Below are 20,073 nucleotides of genomic sequence, written 5' to 3' on the forward strand. Positions count from 1 at the left end.
GTGTTTATCAGCCACTCTTTTTGGAGAAATGTCCATTCAAATCTTTTGCTCACTTTTTAATTGGGTTTTCTTTTTATCATGAGTTGTAAGAGTTCTTTATACATTCTGGATACTAGACCTTTCTCAGATATATGACTTGCAAGTCTTTTCTCCCATTCTGTGATTGTCTTTTTACTTTCTTGACAGTGTCCTTTGAAGCACAAAAGTTTATCTTTTTTTTTTTTTTTTAAAGATTGGCACCTAAGCTAACAACTGGTGCCAACCTTCTTCTTCTTCTTTTTTTAATTCTTCTCCCCAAAGCCCCCCCCATACATAGTTGTATATTCTAGCTGTGAGTGCCTCTGGTTGTGGTATGTGGGACACCACCTCAGCATGGCCTCATGAGCAGTGCCATGTCCGCCCCCAGGATCCAAACCCATGAAACCCTGGGCCACTGAAGCAGAGTGCACGAACTTAACCACTTGGCCATGGGGCTGGCCCCCAAAATTTATCATTTTGATGAAATCCAATTTATCTATTTTTCCTTTTGCTGCTTGTGCTTAAGGTGTCATATCTAAGAAACTGTTACATAACTCAAGGTTACAAAGATTTATGCCGATGTTCTCTTTCAATAGTTTTATAAGTTTAGCTCTGACAGATAAGTATTTGATCCGTCTGAGCTAATTTTTGTATATGGTATTAGGTAAGGGTCCAACTTCATTCTTTTGCATGTGGAGATCCAGTTTTCCCAGCACATTTGTTGGAGAGACTATTCTTTCCCCACTGAATGGTCTTGGCACCCTTGTAGAAAATCAGTTGGCCACAGATGTATGGGTTTATTTCTGCACTTTCAATTATATTCCATTGATCAATTTGCCTATCCTTAAGTGAACTGCATTTCAAAAAGATCACAGTGGCTGCTCTGTGGAAAATGGACTAGAAGGCAAACGTGGAACCAGGAACACCAATGTGGAGGCTACTACACACTGGAATAGTCCAGAAATGGCGCTGGCTTAGTTAACAGTTATGGTAGCAAACATAAAAAGTAAACAGATCTTTGACTTGGGGGATGGAATTAACAAGACCTCCTGACAAACTGACGTGGGGTTTTAGGGAAAGAGGAGATTCAATGATAGCTACTAGTTTTAGGCCTGAGCAACTGGATGGATGGAGACACCATTAACTACAATAAAGGAGACTGGAGGACAGCAGGTTTTGGGGAGGAGGGTCTGGAAAGGAGAGCTGTACTTTGATAAGGTTACACTTGAGTACCTATGGGCTACCCAAGAGGACGTATCAGATAGACAGCTGGGCACATGGACATGGACTCAAGGCTGAAGATAATACAAAGATGGGGAGTCCTGGGCATAGAGATGGCACTTAAAGCCCTGAGACTTGAGGAAATCACCATAGGAGAATGTAGACAGAGAGGGGCCCAGGCACACAGACTTGTAGAGATGAAGCAGAGAAGAGTCTGCAGAGGAGACTGGGACCAAACTGCCGGTGAGGAGGAACCAAGAAAAACAGTTTCAAGGAGAGAAGAGTACTCTGTGAGAAATGCTTCTGAGACGCGAAGCAGGAGAAGAACGCAGAAGAGATCTTGGATTTAGCAACATGGAGGTCACTGGTGACTCAGCAGTGGGAGGGAGAAGGGAGGAGTAGGGAGAAGGGAGAAGAGGGAGGAGAAGCTTGGGAAAGAATAGGTGGAGGAGGAGAGGAAGCGGAAGCAGCAACCACAAACTCTTTGAGATCTGATCATAATGGAGAGTAAAGAAATGTAGCAGCTGCTAAAAGAAAGGGTGTGTAGTAATCATGTTTTTTATTTTCTGTATTTTATGATGCTTTGACCTCTTAGGGCTAGCTAATTCCAGATATAGCAAACAGCTTGCCTGAGAGCGTGCCTTTCACATGCAAACCCAAATCCAAAGGCAATATGCCCAACCACCTCCTTTCTCTAACTCTCAGCACCAGCCAATATTCTCCCGGCTGTAAATCACCCCAGGGCCAGGTACCAGACAACTAGAAACCACCCCTATAGCCCAGAGCCTGCAGAAATTATTTAAACTATTCCAATTTAAACTTGCTTAAACTTGCCAACTCTGCCTTGTCCAGTCCTTCCTGCAGAAATCACAATTAAAGCTCTGGGCCATGCTTCCCCTCACTCCTGCCTCCTGACAGATTCAGGTGCTTCCCCATGTGGCCCTGCACACCTCCATGGGAACTGTAAGTAATAAACTCTTTTTTCAAAGTTGTCTTGATGTCTCTCATCTTACCATACCTGATTAAAACAAATCCCAAGTACAGATCAAGGTAGGGTGAGTCAAGGAAGATTTTTTGTTATTGTTGTTTCTTTGTGTGTTTTTAAAGACAGAATACACTAGCACATGTTTACACGCCAAAAAGCCAGCCTAGAAGGAGAATTTTTATTTATTTTTATTTTTTAAAGATTGGCACCTGAGCTAACAACTGTTGCCAACCTTTTTTTTTTACCCCTCTTCTTCCCCAAGCGCCAGTACATAGTTGTATCTTCTAGTTGTGAGCGCCTCTGGTTGTGCCATGTGGGATGCCGCCTCAGCATGGCCTGATGAGTGGTGCCATGTCCGCGCCCAGGATCCGAACCCATAAAACCCTGGGCTGCCCAAGTGGAATGTGTGAACCCAACCACTTGGCCATGGGGCTGGCCCCCTAAAGGGAGAATTTGATAATGCAAAGAGAGAGGAAAGATAACTGCAGTCACGATGGTGTGTCCATGTGTCAGAACTTCTGTGAACAACTTTGATGAGTGCTATACCATTATTTTAACATTTACTGTTGTTATGATTTTAAATCCTGTAATGCTGTCATCCAAGCATTCATTATTAAAAGATGCTGCCATGGCTGGATATTGTACCTGAAAATCAGTAGTTTCACAATGGAAGTCAAATGGGATTAACACCATGAGGAAGATCAAATACTTGCCACAATGCCCTATACTGTTAATCTATGAGAGAGTGTCTTATTTCCAAGTGTCTTCCAAATTCACCATGCACTCCTGTGGGATGCCTTTAAAAAGGCTAGAGCCTTTTTAGTGCAGAACTAAGACCCAGGTCTCTGAACCCCAAATATCAAAATGTTCGTGGGAGATGAGATTTGATCTTCTGTAAATCTAAACCCAAACGTTAGTCTTTCTTATATGGTATACAGTATTTGATCACATAGGATATTCAGCCTAAATTGTTGTCTTTCCATAGAAGCAGTATTACCATTAATGAAAAGGGACACCAGTTAGAGCTTGCTACCTTCTGTAAATGTAATTCTAAACACATGAGGGGAAACAATGAAGTGGGCTGTTCTGCTTCCCAAAGGGGTCTCAGGACTGTTTATTCCCAGGTCATTTTTCTGCTTATAAAACATCTTACTTTAGATACAGTATGAAGCATCTTTTAATGCATAGAAAGCAATTTCACAGGATGTCTTTACGGTTTACTATGAAAAGAAAATAAATGCCTAAGCTTTGAGCATGTTCTTGGCCTCCAGGTGATTAAGCAACTGACAGCAAACTATCAATGATGACATAAAGTAGGACAGACCAGTGAGTTCACAGCATCACCAAAGGGGATGAATTCACTTATGCGACGGACACATCCTAAGGTGACCCCCACTGCAGAATCTGTGACTTGCAAAGTGATAAAGGTGATGGTATAGTCGTATAGTCTCTCCTGTTGTTGTTATCTATAACTCCACCTTAGTGGTCCAGAGAGTGTCATCTGCTGGCCTTGAAGTCAGCTGTCATGTTGTGAGAGGGCCCAAGGCAGGGAACTGCAGGTGGCCTCTTGGAGCTGAGAGTAGCTGCCAGCTGACGGCCAGCAAGAAAACAGAGACCTCAGTCCTTTCACTGCAAGGAACCGAATTCTGCCAAGAACCCTGCAAGACTGGAAGAGGACCCTGAACTCCAGGTAGGAACATAGCGTGGCCAACACCTTGACTGCAGCCAAGCTCAGCTGTGCCCAGATTCTTGACTCATGTAAACTGAGATCATAGATGTATGTTGTTTTAATCTGCTAGGTTTGTGGTAATTTGTTACATAGCAATAGATAGCTGAGACAACTGAACAGATTGTAAACCAGTGCATGGGGACCGTGGAGAGAAAAACGGGATCTGTGCCTAGCAAGTACACGACCTGTTTTATCTGATCCAAGTATCTGCATTAAAACAAAACAAAATGTTAGTGTTTATGAAGAAGTAAAACTCCAAAGAATGAAAAATAATAAATCCTTTATACAAATAGAGTTCCAAGGATTCTTCTAAACTAAAAACAAAGTAAAACAAAACTAAATATCCTTTTAAAACCAATGCAAAGAATCTGTAGCAAAACTACTGAAAGTCATTAACAATCATGCCGGAAAAAGAAAGCAGAGAGTTTTATCCCCTTTCAATTTCACTTGTTGAATAGTCACAGGACTATCATTTATTGAGGAACTACTATATGCTGATCACTGTATAAGGAGAAAGGAACATGGGAACGAACAGAACATAAGCCACATTCTGCCTTCTACCAACAGTGTATTATAGCTCCTAATTTTAGCTATAATTTACGTTTCCAAATTATGGAACAACCTGCTTTCCTGAATAAGGTAGCATTTTAAATTACCAGAGAACTTGATTTAGATATATATTCAGAGGTCTCGTCCCTGTAGAACAGGATACTTGAAAAAGCTTCCCTGAGAGCCACAGTGATTCTAACACTTCAGCCAAAGATGGAATCAAATCCCCTTAATGATTCTCCTTTCTAGAAGGATTATTTTAGCTGACAAAAACAGTCAACAATATTCTGCACCTCCTGGAAACAGACCTAGGTACACAAAAAAAATTAGAAGACATGTTCCCTACCCTGAGGAAATAAAACCTGGATGGAAAACCTTGAAATTCACAGAGGGTGCTGAGCTCCACAAAGGAATACAGCCCAGGAGTCAGACGCCCCCAGCATTTCAAAATACAGTGAAATAAATATATTCAAAATAAATATATTCAAAATAAAGTGAAACTGGGAAGAATCAATCCGTAATGGATGCCATCAATCATCTGTAGAGGTCACTCTAAAAATAAACCTACAAATAACAAAACAAAAACAGTCAAGTAAATGGGGGTCAAGCATATGTACGGATACCCAAGTTCAACCATGGAAATTATTACAGTGATTTCAGCAAGACGAGGCCTTGGATCACGAGCTAGTTTTGGCACCAGGAAAAAAGGAAAATTCTTTAACATGACGCAAGAAAAAGTCTGCAGGACTTGAATAAACGAGCGATCTTGGAGCCGGCTCAGTAGCTCAGCAGTTAAGTTCACATGTTCCGCTTCAGCAGCCTGTGGTTCAGCAGTCGGTCCCAGGTGCGGACCTATGCACTACTTGTCAAGCCACGCTGTGGCAGGCATCCCACATAAAATAGAGGAAGATGGGCATGGATGTTAGCTCAGGGCCAGTCTTCCTCAAAAAAAAAAAAAAAAAAAAAAAAGAGCAATCTTTAGATGGAATAAATTTAAGTCTACAAAAAGCTCTTTGTAATGTCATTTCCTAATTTGTCCATGAATTGGTCACATTCAACACTAATGCTAAATTTCTTGTTTAAAAATACGATTTCTCATCTCTCTCCTGATCAGAAAGGTGAAATGGCTTCTCACTGTCTGCTTCAATAAACTCCAATCCCTTCACAAGGCATTCAAGGCTCTTCGCCAGTGTCTTTCTGACCCCCTCCCTCCTCTGAGTTTGGAGAAGTCCTACTCCTCTGTCAAGCCCACGACTCTCAAGGGTTGGCCTGTCCCAGCCTGGATTCGTTACTCTCCACTCTGTTCCCTTTAAAGTTTTTAACCACAGCTGAACTGGGCATGAGGAAGGCCTCAACTTCTTCATTTTGGAAACTCCAGGCCAGCACCATACTTGGGACACTAGCTGAGAAAGGACCTATTGAACTGAACTGAAGAAAAGGCATAAGCTAGAGATGTCAACCTGGCAGAGAGTAGAAATGAACAGTGTGAGGGCAGAGCTCTAACGTCTCCAGACTTAACTGTGGCAAGTGGAGAAGTAAAAAACTGGGGTGATAACTGCTGGGTTCCACAATCAAAGAAGGGAGCAGAAGCCAAGGGCACACAGAGCTCAGCCGGGAGCCCCGCTTCTTGGTTTCTATTCTAGGGCCGAGCACACAGTGGGCACTTACCCTCTCTAGGAATGAAGGAGATGTGTTAAGGGGTTTAATAGTGCTGCATGAGAAGAGAGAAATAACATCAAAAAGAATAATGGCCAATAGATAGTAGATTTGAGCAGGAGGAAGTTAAGAATAAAGGAGAAAGCTGCATTAGTGAGAAATAAGAGCAGGAGCCCTTAAACCACTGGGGGGGCTCAATCTGAAAGTTGATAAAAGAGTTATCTCAAGACATTCCTGAAGAATGGTAGAGAGGAGCTAAGGACTATTGATTTTTCTTCTGATCTAAGACCAATACCGTAGAAAGGTCGAGTACTTCAAGAAGTACTTACATAAGGAACAGAACAAACTGCATGCTCACTCCTCAGCTGACAAGGCACTCAAGGGCATGCTTGATCGGACAGCAGCTAAGGCCGGCAGTCACCCCACTGAGTCCCCCTTCAAAGGCCGTGCCCTCTACTCATGGCTGATAGAACCACACTGCATGCTTTCACGCTCTGAGCCTTCCCTGCACAGATGCTTGTCCCCAGACCAGAATGCCATGCCTTCTTTCTCTGTCTACGCAAAGGCTCTCATCCAGATCATGGTCCTTTCTTAGGTGCATCCTCCTGTTCCCCAGCCTGACTTTGGCTGGATTCTAGGGTCCCATTGTCCACACTCCACCAGCTCTTGTCTTGTTGACAGATGGCCTCAGTCACCCCGGCTTATTCCTCATTGTCTTCTCTCTGGTCCACCCCTCCCCACTGCATCGCACTTTCCATTGTCTCTCTCTCCTGAAACCAGAGCTTTTTAGGACCCATTGCTGAATCCCTAGACATGGCACAAAATGAAGGTTTACTGAGCAAATGAGATTAAATCCATGACAATGAACATAAAAAACATCCTCTCAAGCCTTTAGCCCAACTGTCTCCCACAGCACCTGATCACCTCTGAGCTCTCTGAGCAGTAAGCGATGCTGTATGCTAGTGAGTCCGTGGGAGCTCTGGAGAAAGCAAGGAGGGAGGCAGGTCAGCACCAGATTTCAAGAGAACACAGCCAAGTATCTATCCAACCACCCCCTAGTTGTCTGACTTCAGGCAAGTTCTTACTCACTCAAGACCAGTTCCTCATCTAGAAACTCAGTGAAAAACCACCCACTTCCTAGGGTTTCTGGGAGGTTTAAATGGGGGAAATCATGGTTGTTGTCGTCATCATCAACCACCATATTCTGACGGAGGTGCTCGGTAACTGCCACTTGAGTGAATGGTACTTGCTCATTTGTGAAACTTTTCTGAAACATTCTGTGTGTTGCTTTACTTATTAATAAAACCACTTCAAAAGAGATTTCACTTGGATTTTAGATAGCTTGGCGATACTAGATTTTAGATAGCTTCAGGAAATTGTTTTAAAACCAACAAAATTCAAATCTTAGAAAAGTACACTAAGGACAGCAAGACTCTCCTTTGGCAGTAGACCAAGCCAAGTTAAGCATGTTAGCCTAAGAGCAAAGCTAAATCCTGCAAGCAGGCTAAGAACAGAGACTGCTGGCACTAAGCTGACTGGTATCTAATGAACCTCCTTAAGGATAATGAAAAAGAAAATTTCAACTCTGAAATTCTCCTTCCAAGGTTTGGACTAATAGATCTTCTCTTGCTAACGTTATCTGGCTTTGGGAAATTCCAAACCATAAATTCTTCTTCTGACTCCTCGCATTCTTTGAATGGGTGTGCTGAAAGCTGAATGCTCCCTGACAGACATTAATGTGCATACTTCTAAAGGTCTGTGTCTCCATACTTAGTATTCCAGAGGTACCAAGATGAGGGCCACATCATTCAGTTGACAGTTTATGCCTTGCTACTTGGGTAAGTTCCAAGGATAGTCAAAATTACATCATCATCTCCCTTTAATAGTTATAATTTAATCCATATTATAAGAAAAGTCGATCTGCAGAAATACTGGAGGAATTAAGAAAGTCATGAAAATTTCTACTAGTGGAACATACCTAACAAGTCATATATGAAAAAAAAAAAGTTCAGAGAAATATTTTCCTCCTAAGAAAAGTTATGAAGGCCCTAATTGTAGTATCTGATATGTTGCCTAAAAGCCAACTTCTAAATATAATCTTTTTAGTTTCAGGTACATCACCCTGTTTACATACTGCTTGCTTCTAAAACATATATTACAGTGACCATTCTCCATCATATTTTTACTCATTATATGTAAAATTTTTTTGCCCTAAAAACCTTATTACCATTCCCCAGTAGTCATTTTCTATTACACTCAGGTTCTACAAACTAACACAAATTTGGGCTGTGGTTTCATAAACTATGTAAAGGAAATACACAAACAACCCTGGAACCTCTAAAACGCGGTTTCCTTAGATTGAAAATGTAAACAGACTCTGAAACAACAGGGCCCTGTGGTCCCAGACCAAGTGTTTCATTTAGAGAGAAAAAAAAAATCAACTATTTTCTGAATTTTATTTGTTCATTTTTAATTTTATTTCTTTATTAAGTATGTATAATGCTAATATGTGATCCTTGTGATTAATTTAAAATCCATTATGCCCACAAATATAACTTAGGCTCAAAAATAATTTCTGTTTGTCAGATTAACCATCTACTAGGTAAATTGATGGATGAAAATTAAATAGGACACTGTCATCTCTACTCTTGAGAACCCAACCTTTCCATGTGTGGTCTGGGATCAGCAGCATTGGCATCCTTGGGAGGCTGTTAGAAACACAGATTCTTGGGCCCCACGAGACCTGCTATATCAGAATTTTACATTGCAATAAGATGCAGAGATTTGCTGCACCTCCAGCGGAGAAGCAATGCTCTGGAGCACCATTGTCCAGCATTTTCTGCTATAATGGAAATGTTTTCTATCCAAGCTAATATGGTAGCCACTAGCCATACGTGGCCGCTGAGCACTTGAAATGTAGCTAGTGCAACTGAGGAACTGAATATTTAATTTTATTTAATTTTAATTCATTTTAATTTAAAAAGACACATGGCAAATGGCTACCACATTAGACAGTGTAGCTCTCTAGCATATCTGCATGTACTTGCAAGCAAGGGGTCAAGAGGTGACCACTACAGCCATATCCACAAAGCCTGCCAAGACAATCCGTCTGTCATTCCAACATGTAGAATGACCTGAAGAAGGGCCAGTCCTCTTCAGCTGCCTCTCCCAGAATATCAAGTATGGAACCTGAGTCTCCAGGTTGACACTGCTAACCATTCTGGTTCCTCTTTTGATTGGGTTTCCAAAACCCACCCCTCAGTCATTCCCAGCTCTCTAGAGTTTTCCTAGTGACTTCTTAGGAATCTCACTGCTAGACAAAAAAGGAGTCCACCAACCTCTGATGAGTGGCAGCTTCCAGGTTCCAGGGCACCTGAAGCCTGATGATTCTCAAAGGTGTGGTACAGGGGCACACTGATCTGGTGAGGGGAGGGCCCAGAGCTTGCAACAGACTTTCAAAAGGGCCTATGATTCAAACATGGGTTAAGGACCCTGAGAGGAAGGAAGAACTTTGGAGCCTGCCAGTCCTGACAGAGGAGTCCTCAACTCTAGTCTGATAACCCTCATAAACTCCTCAAAAAGGTAGTTGAGAGAAGCAAATGAAATAACCTGTGAACTGTATATAAACTGTAAAATGTTGTAAAATTTATTATTATAAAAAAATAAGACTACGCATGATAGAGCAAAATACTCAGACAATCCTTGGCAAATGAGATAAAACTTTCTGCTTTACTGTCCCATACAAGAAAGGAATGAGAACGTGATGAGTGAAAGGTCCAAATCAGAAGACATAGAGCTGTCCCTTCTCCAGGAAGAGCTCAGGGTGTAGCTGACGAAGGTCAGAAGATGGAGCATTCCCTCCCCCAGGAAGCCTCCAGCTGACTTGGGCTGAATCTAAACTAAGATGGTGCCTTCCTAAGTACCCGACGTCTCTCCACTATCTGTGTAGCCAGACAGAAGAACAATACAGAGTTCACTATTCTGACTATTCAGCTATAATGACAAAATGAATTATAATAATGCAGAAAGGTGTACGTAAGACTCCAAGTTTAAGGAGAGTAGGTGCGTTTTCCTTCTTTAAACACACTTATGGTGACAAAACAGGTTGAGAAGAGGGCCTCACATCTGAGACGAACAATGCCTTCTTTCTAGATAGTCGAGTTTAACTGTCTCCAGGGGCTACAGGGGTCAGCAGGCACATTGAGAGAGGGCAGAGTCAGAAGAACTTGCGAAGGCCTCATCCAGTCAGCTGATCAGGAGAGACACAATCTGCTTCCCCTCCCAGGTTGATAATCCACCAGGCTGCAGAGTCTGCTGTGAGGAACAGACCCATCCAAGTTGTTTTCTCCAGAGTGGAGTAAGTGGCCCACCTGAAGAGTGAAGACTATTGTCGGGATTTGGGTGACTTTTAGGGCCCTGAATTCATCTAAAGCCTATGTCTGAAGAAGTGGGACAGATTTGAAGCTTCTAACATCTCAAAATAAAAGCCCAAGGGGTCTTTGTACCTCAGAAAGAAACCAGGAACCAGCTACCTAACAGCTATGTTGTCAAGCATGTATATTCAATTTCTTAGCCTTAAAAGAAAAAGAGCTCTCTTAGAACAGCAAAGAAGAGATGACTGCATTCCATTCTAAAGCCTATCTAGGGGAGTCTAGAATCTCAAGATTGCTATAAGAAAAAAGCAGCAGCCTCGGGGCTGTGCTGGGGTGACAGATGCCTGAGGAAGGCCACATCTGAGCAGAGCTCACTCTGTAAGCAACTCCCCGCCTAGAACAGAAGGAACACAGTAGTTCCATAAACACCCAGAGCTCTGCCTCTGTAGTTCCTGGGTGTAAAGAGCCCATTTCCCCTAGCACAGCTCCTACTTATCCTTCCAGCATCTCCTAAGTGCCACAAAGCTTCACTGAATGCTAAGTGCCTGGCATTGCGCACAGCCCTGGGGATACACAGGAAACTACAACCAAGGCCCTGCTCTTAGACTAGACAGTGCATCACAGAAGGGCACCTTCTCCTGGCCCAGCTCTTTTCTGCCAGGAATTATCTTTACTCAGCATACTGCTGTTATGACAACTATTTATAAATTAGTCACCCCCACACACTATTTCTCAATGAGCTCAGAGAACATCTTAGCCATCTTGGTTTCGCTAGCACCTAGCACAATGCTCCAAAAAGTAGAAGGAACATGGTGATGATGGTGGTGGTGCTGGTGGTGGGGTGATACTCCTAACTTTTCAGATAGAGGCTATAAAACTGCAGGAAGAGTTGACCCTCCTCAAGAAGCAAGGGAAGGAAAGTTTGAAGAACAAAAACATGCCATATCTACCTTTTACTTTGCCTCTTCCTTCCTGGGGCTGCTATTCACCTGGCTTTGTAACCTCTCCTCACTAAAGGGCTCTAGTGACTGCACAGCCCACACCACCAGACCCTGGTCGCATCCCCAGGACCATCCTTCACCCCGAAACAGACCCCAATCAACAAGGCCTCATCCTCCAAAAGGACTTCCTTCAGTCCTTTCCTATTTTCTAACAATTCAAGCAGGGCCCAAACACGATGGGCTGCCTTGTGAAGCAGATTTTACTAGTTGCGCCTGGCTGACAAATGGTGGCTGGAGGCAAGTGAGACAGGTGGTTTTAAAACTGCTGGGATTTCCCCACCGCAACTGAAATAAAATCCAAACTCCTTCCTGAGACTTGCAGACTCAGAGTGATCTGATTCAAGCCTCTCTCCAAAATCACCCTGGGATGTTCAGTTCCTGATCCTGCTTTCTTCCCACTCTTTCATCCCACCTGAGGGCCTCTGAAGGTGCCATGACATGCCCTCTCCACAGCCTGCTCTTCTTCAACTGACTTCCAACTGCATGCCATCCTCTTCCTTACAGTTTTTCTCACGACTTATTTTTTGCTACTTATTTTCTGAGCTTGAGAGCAGCGACTATGTCAGCACCAGGCTCGGCGCCCTGCACATAGTAAGTGCCTAAGTAAACATTTGCCAAACTAATAAAAAAGGGGTCCTCCGTCCCCACCTAGCTCCCCCACTAACCATTTTACCTGATGGTTCCCACACCAAGTCACCCCATCTCTTCATTCCCACAACTCACTCTCCATTACTCTCTGCCCTCAAAACTTCCCACCCTCATAAAATCCCACTCACCCACTCGTCCATCCTTCATAAATCCCGTGTACAAGCATCTCTCAGCCCTTACACCCCCTTTCACCATGAACTTCCCCAGCCACAAACTCCCCTTAAACCCCCTCCCTGTCGCCCCAGGACGCGCTCCTAAAACCCATCACACACTGCTCAGCCCCATAAGCCTTCAAGTCGTTCCATTTACACCCCAGAAATCCATTCGGCCGCAGACCCTCCTTCAGGCCTCCCCAAGACCCCAGATCTCCACCCCCCTGAGACTCACCCATGCTCTTACCCCGCGCCCTCCTCACCTCTCGCGCCCCGAGCCGACCCGGCCCTGGCACCCTCGGCCCGCCCTCTTCACTGCGGCAACTTTGGTGGCCCCCGCCCCCGCCGAGCCTGCTCAGCACCTGGCCCACGCCTCGTCCAGGCTCTGGTAGGTGAGGGCCTCGATCGGCTGCAGGACGTCGCCTGTGTCGGGGCCCGGCGGGGGCCCGGGCGGCGCAAGCCGGGGGGCGGAGCGGGGTGCTGCCGGCGCGGCGGGGCGCCCATGGGCGGCGGGGTCCCGCAGGCGCTAAGGAGGAGGCGCCGGGAAGGGGCGCTAGCTCGTGCCCCGCCGCCTCCAGCCAACGGCCGCCAACCAGGCGGCCGCGCACCGCCCACGGACAAGCTCCACCATCGCCGCCAGCCAATCGCAGCGGCCCAGGGCGCCGCGCACCGGACACGCCGCCACCAGCCCCCCTCAAAGGCCTAAGACTCGGTTGGGGGTTGCCGAGGCAACGGTGCTTCTCACCGCCACCGTCCTCCCGCCCCAAAAAGGGCGCCGCCGGCTTCGCTTTGCTTCAGAGGCCCACACCCCGACGTCTCCGCCTCTCGCTCCTCCTCAGAGCAGCTACTCCTGCTCAGAGACCTTACTCCTCCTCAGAGCCGCACGCTTCTGAGAGCCCCACGGTTCTCCTCAGACCCCCACAGTTCCCTTCAGAGCCCCACAGTTCCCCTCAGAGTCCCACCGTCCTCCTCGGGGCCCCACAGTTCCCCTCAGAGCTCCACCGTTCTCCTCGGAGCCCCACGGTTCCCCTCAGAGCCCCACCGTTCCCCTCAGAGCTCCACCGTTCCCCTCAGAGCTCCCACACCTCCTCAGAGACCCCCCATATCTCCTCACAGCTCCCCACTCCTTTTCAGAGCCCCCCACTCCTCAAAGCCCTCACTCTTCCTCCTTAGAGCGCCCACTCCTCAGGGACCTCACTTCTCCTCAGAGCCCCCACTCTCCCTCAGAGCCCCTTACTCTTCTTCAGAGGCCCTCATATATCAGAGCCACCTACTCCTCTGGGACCCACACAACTCAGAGTCCCCAATTCTCAGAGCACCCCACTCTTCCTCCAAGCCACCCCTTCCTTCTTAGAACTCTCCATGGCTCTGAGAGCCCCATCAACACGTCCTCCCTCCCCTGCCATTCATCTCCAGAAGCCTCAAGCCCCAGACCCCTGCTCAGTCCCCTAATGTTACCCTCAGCCTCAGCCCCATCAGGTGGGTCACTAGGGCTCCCAGCTTCCTGGATCCACCTCCACCACAAGCGTTCCATGAGGGGCACAGGTGTTTGGTGCTGGTGGCTGGGTTAGAACCGAGTGATTTTCTCAGCTGCAGAAATCAATTCTATTTACCTTTTGAGGTTTGGCATAAGAGTGACCTCACCTGTTTATTCATTCTCTTGCTCTACAGCATTCCGGGCCTAGAAAACTGCTAGCGTGTGGTTACCCAATGAATGAACGATGCTTCCTGAGAATCTACACTGCAGTGCACCCCAAGTCAGAGCAAATCTTCACAGGTCTTTGTTTCTAGCCGTTGGGACTCAAGGCATCAGAGAAGGATCCTCGCATGAGAGAAAAGGGACAGACTGGGCATTAATCACTTTTCCAAAGTCATGGGACCTCCTAGAGCCTGTTTGCTCTGAGGACAGACTCCAGATGCAAGCTCATAAGGGGTCCTCGCTGGGAACCCTTCAGGACAGGGCCCAACTTCTTCCCATTGTTGCTGGAGAGGAAATGCAAACACCATCTGGTGTGATTGGATTGGGAAGACTCCAAGAGACAGCAGGGAATGGAAATGAGTGATGTGAGCCAGTATAAGAACAACCTAGAAAGCTCCCTGATGAAGGAAACCTAACACTTGGCCCCAGTAACACGAAGTACTAGAACATGTGGGCGCTATGGTGAGCCTGTGCAAAAGGTCAACTGCTTGTGCAGCACTGCACAGCACGCCTGAAAAGTAGTGGGTAAGTTTGGTCTCCTTCAGAGAACAGTAGTGGGGAGAGAAAGTTGAAAGCTTCAGGGACCAGCAGAGACAAAAACATGAAGTCACTTGGTGTAGAGGAGAGACCTCCAAGAGAGGAAAAAATGTTGGGCCAAAATCCCAAAGAAGATCCGAGTGTGGGTTAGAACCTGGAGGATGCTGATCAAGAGCAGCCAGCTCAGAGCAGGTGAAACACAGAGCTGCCTTTTGGAGGCCAGTGGGGGTCCCCACCCCATAGAAATTGGTCGGCTGCCTTGGCACCCAAAGTTGCACGTGTGTCCAACAGTCCTGGAGCTCCATGGAGGCAAGGACTGCATCTTTCATGGGCGTGTGCCTGGGCACATGGTGAAAGGTGCTGGCCTGGGTCATCACCCCTGGAGATTCAGGCCCTAGGCCTTAGGAGCCATACCGCCCACCTTGGACCCTGGAGAAGTACCTAGCACCCCAGTGCATTCTTGCCTCCTCATGGAGTTGCCTTAGGGCGGGGGGAGTTTTCTCAAAGAGAAACCCAGCCCCATTTAATGTAGAAAGACTCAGATGTTTTTGGTTCTTCAGGAATGTGTGCTTTTGTAGTTTAAGAAATGGCCTCTGATGGGATGACTGAGTTCAAATTCCAGCTGTTATTTAGCATGTGAACCTGAAGTAGAGATATAACCCTGTCTCCTCCCTGGTGAGGCAGAAGCAGAGAATCTAGATCCTGGTCTACATCGAGTCTAGCAGCGTGCCTCTATGAGCATCTGAGATGGGGCTTATCAGGGGTCTAGCATGTCTGAGGCCTTGCGGGGCTGTGGGTGAGGTGGGGAAAGCTGGCCTGAGCTTGTGACCAACTCCAGACTTTGTGGGAATCTGAAGCCTTTCCCCAGGGGCCTCTAGTCCCTCGATGCATCTCTGTGCCCTTTCAAAGCTGTGTAACCATGGGCCAGATCTCAACCTCTCTGAGCCACTGTCCTCACATGAAAATAAGTGTAATACCTGTGCCAAAAGATGCAGGTGATGATTAAAGAATCCATCTAAAGTGCCTATCAGTGTGCCAGGCACATCAGAGGAGCCTGAGAAATGGCAACTCTCAAATCCTGCATCCTGCTCCATGGACCCCACTATGCTTGGCTCACAGGTGTGTATGTAGGTGGTGGGGTGGGCAATGGGATGGACATACCTGACTATTCACAACCTGGACTCAGACAAAAGGGCAGGCAGGAGAGGGTGGGCTCACACAGGTCAGAGAGCACTCTGGACTCCAGAGGACGGAAACAGACAGGTGAGTGGCGAGATGAGGCAGAGGAACAGGCAGAGGAGACAGAGGCAAAAGGAAATGGATGCAAGAATCCAACAAGAGAGATGGAGTGACAGCCACACAGAGACTGAAGACGAATGAGAACAGAGCCAAGAAAATGCCACTTTGAAGGATCCCAGCCCAGCCCAAGCTAAGGTGGACAATTCTGGGATACAGGGACAGAGACTAAGTTGATGGCAGAATGCTTTAGAGATCTCAAAGCAGAAAGAACGGTTTTCTCCTTATATCATGCCCTTCCTGTGGACCCCCTCAATTCTAATGGGGACAGGCAAGACCCCCAGAGGCTGCAAGGGGCCACAAGTCTTTCCCAGCTCACTCTCAGAACCCCTCAGTCTGTGCCCCTAAAGAATCAGCCTCAGGCAGATGGTGCATCTCCGTTCCGTCCTTGTTACTCTGCTGCACTGGGCAGTGAGGCCTGAGAGTGCCCTCATCTTTTCCACCCTTAACACCCATACCACCACGGACGAGATAGCAGTCCACAGAGTTTACCAGGGATATGCAGTAAAAATAGAAAAATGTCCATTAAAAAAACCCACAACCTGAGATGATTGAAGACCCAGATTTCCGCTCCCCATCCGACTCTCTCTGGAGTGCTTAGAGATGACCCCAAACACCAGGCCCTGGGGCAGGCAGAGCTGTTGCCTAGGAAGGGCTGGCAGTGGTGCCGTGCCACGTCAGACTGAGGGTCCGCCTTTCAGTCTGTCCCGCAGATTGGGTAGGGCCAGGTGCATCCAGAAGTGGTGAGGTGCTGCGATCTGTTGCTTGCTGCACCCTGCTGAAGTCTGAGGTTGGCTAAAGGGTGGAGTCCATCAGGGGGTGGCCATTTTCAGGAAGCATGATGCGAGTGCTAGGGCCTGTCCGGGTGGAGGGTGTGTAGCTGGCAGACTCGTGGGTGGACCGGCGGAGGCAAAGACAGCAGAGGAGGCGGCGGAAGGTGCGACGCATCTCAGCATCACGGCACGAGTACACTACAGCGTTGACCAGTGAGTTGGCCTCAGCTAACAGTAGGAGATACTTCTCCACAGCTAGAACATTGCAGGACTTGCAGCCCAGACCATCCAGGAGCAGTACCACCTGGCCCGGCGTCCAGCAGACCACGAATGCCCCTGTGGGATGGAGCCTGAAGTGAGAGGGGCTAACCGTTGGGGGGCCCAGCACCCACAGCTCTGAGCTCAGGGCTGGAGCCGTCTCCAGGGCTCGGGCAACAGCTGTGCAGTTTGCGGGGTAAGAGCTTCCTGTCTGGCTGCCTGGGCAGTGTGATGGGGCAGAACTGCTAAGAGGGGACACCTTTCTCTGATTTGTCTGCCAGAAGGGACACCTTTTCTAACTGGTACAAGGTGGCCAGGGCCCTGGACATTTCTACATGGACGTTTGTTCTATGGGGGAAGGAGGTCACCGTGGGACAGGCTGGTTATTTGAGGGGGAGGGGATCTTTGGGAAGAGTCGCTCTTTGTTCTTGGAGGCAGGGGTGGGTATCCCATGACGAGAGGATCTTACTCCCTCCCCCACTCAGATCATCCTACTTTCAACGGCCAGAGTGAACAAACACACTACTCTCTGCTAAAAATCCTTAAGGGCTTCCCGTGGAACTCAGAACAAAATCTGACTCCTGTCTGTGTCTTTTGAGGCTGTGCTGACCTCTCCTGTGCATGGGCCAGCCACGCCCGCCTCCTCTCTTTTTTGAAGGTGCTGCCCGGGGCTTTCACTTTCTGTTCCCTCTGCTTGGAACTCTTTTCCCTTCCCCAGCATGTAGGTCTCTGCTCAGATATCACCTCCTTGGAGAACACTGCCCACCCAAACCATCCCCTCCCATCACACTCTATCAGGTCCCTGGGAGTTGGGGCAAGTGGGCTCCCACTCACCCAGGATGATGACAACAGTCTTGACCAGGTTGAGTGTGGTCTCGCGGTAGCGGGGGTGGCAGCTGACATGCTCTGCCATGCGCTGCACTCGCCGCCGCACGTAGAAGAAGATGCGAGTGTAGACAGCCACCATGAGCAGGAATACAAGCAGGCTGGACAGGGCCCAGACGGCCAGGTAGGAGCGGCTGAGCAGGGGGGCCATGCGTGAGCAGCTGTCCAGAGCACAGAGGCAGTGCCAGGAGTGGGCAGGCAGCAGCCCCAGGCCCAGCGCGGCCACCCACACGCCCACGATGAGCATGACCACCCGGCCGCGGGGAAGACGACTGTGCAGCTGGACGGCCATCACGCTGCGGTGCCGCTCCACGGCAATGGCCAGCAGTGTGGCCACCGATGCTGTTAGGCTCGTGTCCAGCAGGCCCTGCCGCAGGAACCAGCCCTCGAGTGAGAGCCGGGCTGTGCGAGGGCCTGTGTGGAACATGAGGAAAAGGTAGGCCACTCCAGCAAAGAGGTCAGCTGCAGCCAGGTTGCCGAGTAGGTAGTAAATGGGCTGATGGAAGCGGCGGTTGGAGGCGATGGCCGCAATGACCAGCAGGTTGGTCAGCAGCACCAGCACGCTGACTGTCAGCCCCAGCGCCACCACAACTACATCCTTGGGCCGCCAGTGGGAGCTGAGCTCCTTGCCACTGTTGTTGTAGAAGAAGCTGATGGTCTCGTTGTAGTAGCACTGGCCCATGGTTACCATCTGGGGGCACAACCGGAGAGGTCAGTGTGGGTGGTGGTGGTTGGAAGAACACAGAAAGGGGCAGCACAGAAAGGAGCAGCAGCCAGAAGGGAGGGTCTCAAACTCAGATACCTGGGGCAAAGTGGTCATAGTGGGGACCAGGGTGACCTGGAAAAGCAGGCGGGATGGGGGAGTGGGGGTGTTGTTTGGGCACAGCTGTTGCTTATTTACTAATAAGATTCCTACAAAGACATCTCCCAAACCTTTTTGCCCACCCGCTGCCAATCTGTGACACGTGTGTGTTGGGAGGGTTTAGGGCAAGACAAGTAGGGGCGTGAGCTGTGAAAGTAGGTGAGGGAGGGTCGGTTTGGTGCTGGGGTCAGTGCAGGGAGCAGAGCCGAGGGGGCGTGTGTGCGCAAGGTGGGACCATTGCTGGGACCCTGAATGGGGTCAGTGCTAGGCCATGGAGGTGACCGGGGCGACCAGAGTGGGCAGCGGGCTTTGGGCGCGATTGAGCCCAAAGCGGGTGGGACGGAGGAGCCTGGTGGCCTCCGGGACAAAAGGGGCGGTCAGGGAGGCGGCGGCTGGCGGGCCTCCCGGCGCCCCCAGGCTGTGGGAGGAGCAGTGGGATAGGAGGAGGAGACAGCACCCGGGCCCTGCGGGCACGTGCCGCGCCCTGCCCGGGACCCGCACCCACCCGCCCCGTCCGTGCCGCCTCACCTGGGCCACCCGTCACGCCGCAGAGCCGGCAGCCTCGTGGGGGGTTGGGGCGCGCCCTAGACCCATGGCTCGGCGACCGCGGCTAGAGCGAAGGAACGTCCCGGTGCGCCGGCGCGGGCGACGGAGAGAGCGCGGGAGGAGGTGTCCTGCCCACAGCGCCCCGCCCTAGCCCGGGCCACAGCGCCCCGCCCCCGCCACCTGGGGAGTCCCGCCCCTACCACCTGGGGACCCCAGCCTCCGCGGCCGTGGCGAGGACAGGGTCGCCCGGAACCGCAGCCCCCCCATTTCCTCCTCGCCTGGCGGCCCCTCGTCTCCCCTCTCCACTTCCGGCGCGGGACCCCCATCCCAGTCCCCGCGCACCTCACGCGCCCGCAGTCTTGGGCCTCCGAGGGGCTGAATCCCTCGCGGCCGAGAATCCCTCCGTGACCTCGCGCCGCCGGGGCGCAGCTCGGGGTGGTCTCAGGGTACGCACCCCCGCCCCACCCCACCCGCCCGCTCCTCGCGGCCAATCCGCCGCGATGTTCCAAGCCACGCCCTGATCCGACCCGGCTCCCACCGCAGGGACCCCAGCCCCGCCTCGGCTTCCCCAGCCTGGAGCTACTGTGCGCCTCGGCCTCCTTGCCCCGCGGACCCCTCTGGCTCCAGCTGACAGTCTGGCCGGCCACACTCAAGTTGCTTGCAATCCCGATGCCCCCGCACCCTGCCCCTGGCAGCGCTGCCCCTTGCCAGGCCCAGGCCTGTGGCGGCCCTGGGCTCCCACGGCGGGAGCACACAGTCCCATTGTCTCAGTTATCTGCACTTTGTTACATTTGTTTGATTGTGCAGGTCTGGATCGGAGACACGGAACTCCGGGAGGGCTGAGCCAGCGTGACTCAGCCTGGTGCCTGGACTGCCTGTATGTAG

General features: G+C 49.4%; 1 protein-coding gene and 1 non-coding gene across 10 annotated transcripts in view; both read right to left on the bottom strand.

Annotated features, from left to right (window-relative positions):
* LPAR2 (lysophosphatidic acid receptor 2) overlaps window positions 1-12,951 on the bottom strand; it is a 30,065-nt gene extending 17,114 nt beyond the window's left edge. For 7 of the 9 annotated variants that reach the window (XR_011430504.1, XR_011430507.1, XR_011430506.1 and 4 more), the window contains exon 1: window positions 12,596-12,947. This is a non-coding gene — a transcript (lysophosphatidic acid receptor 2). Of the gene's footprint in view, window positions 1-12,595 lie in introns of all 9 variants that reach the window. The other 2 variants (XR_011430505.1, XR_011430499.1) reach the window with 1 other exon arrangement.
* A 995-nt stretch (window positions 12,952-13,946) lies between these two features.
* On the bottom strand, window positions 13,947-19,814 carry LOC138915000 (lysophosphatidic acid receptor 2). The gene is made up of 3 exons (XM_070246786.1): window positions 19,171-19,814; window positions 17,730-18,471; window positions 13,947-16,973 (listed from the first exon to the last, which is right to left on the bottom strand). The coding sequence occupies exons 2-3, from the start codon at window positions 18,469-18,471 to the stop codon at window positions 16,660-16,662; spliced, it is 1,056 nt and encodes a 351-aa protein (XP_070102887.1). The 5' UTR covers window positions 19,171-19,814; the 3' UTR covers window positions 13,947-16,659.
* Between the last annotated feature and the right edge of the window lie 259 nt (window positions 19,815-20,073).

Source organism: Equus caballus, chromosome 21, assembly GCF_041296265.1.
Source record: "Equus caballus isolate H_3958 breed thoroughbred chromosome 21, TB-T2T, whole genome shotgun sequence".
NCBI lineage: Eukaryota > Metazoa > Chordata > Mammalia > Perissodactyla > Equidae > Equus > Equus caballus.

Bases quoted from the DNA above. Each gene is read 5' to 3' on its own strand.
- LOC138915000 (XM_070246786.1), bottom strand. From the start codon at position 18,471: ATGGTAACCATGGGCCAGTGCTACTACAACGAGACCATCAGCTTCTTC. The intron at 16,974-17,729 runs GTGAGTGGGAGC...TCCATCCCACAG, and splicing joins GACTGTTGTCATCATCCTGG to GGGCATTCGTGGTCTGCTGG.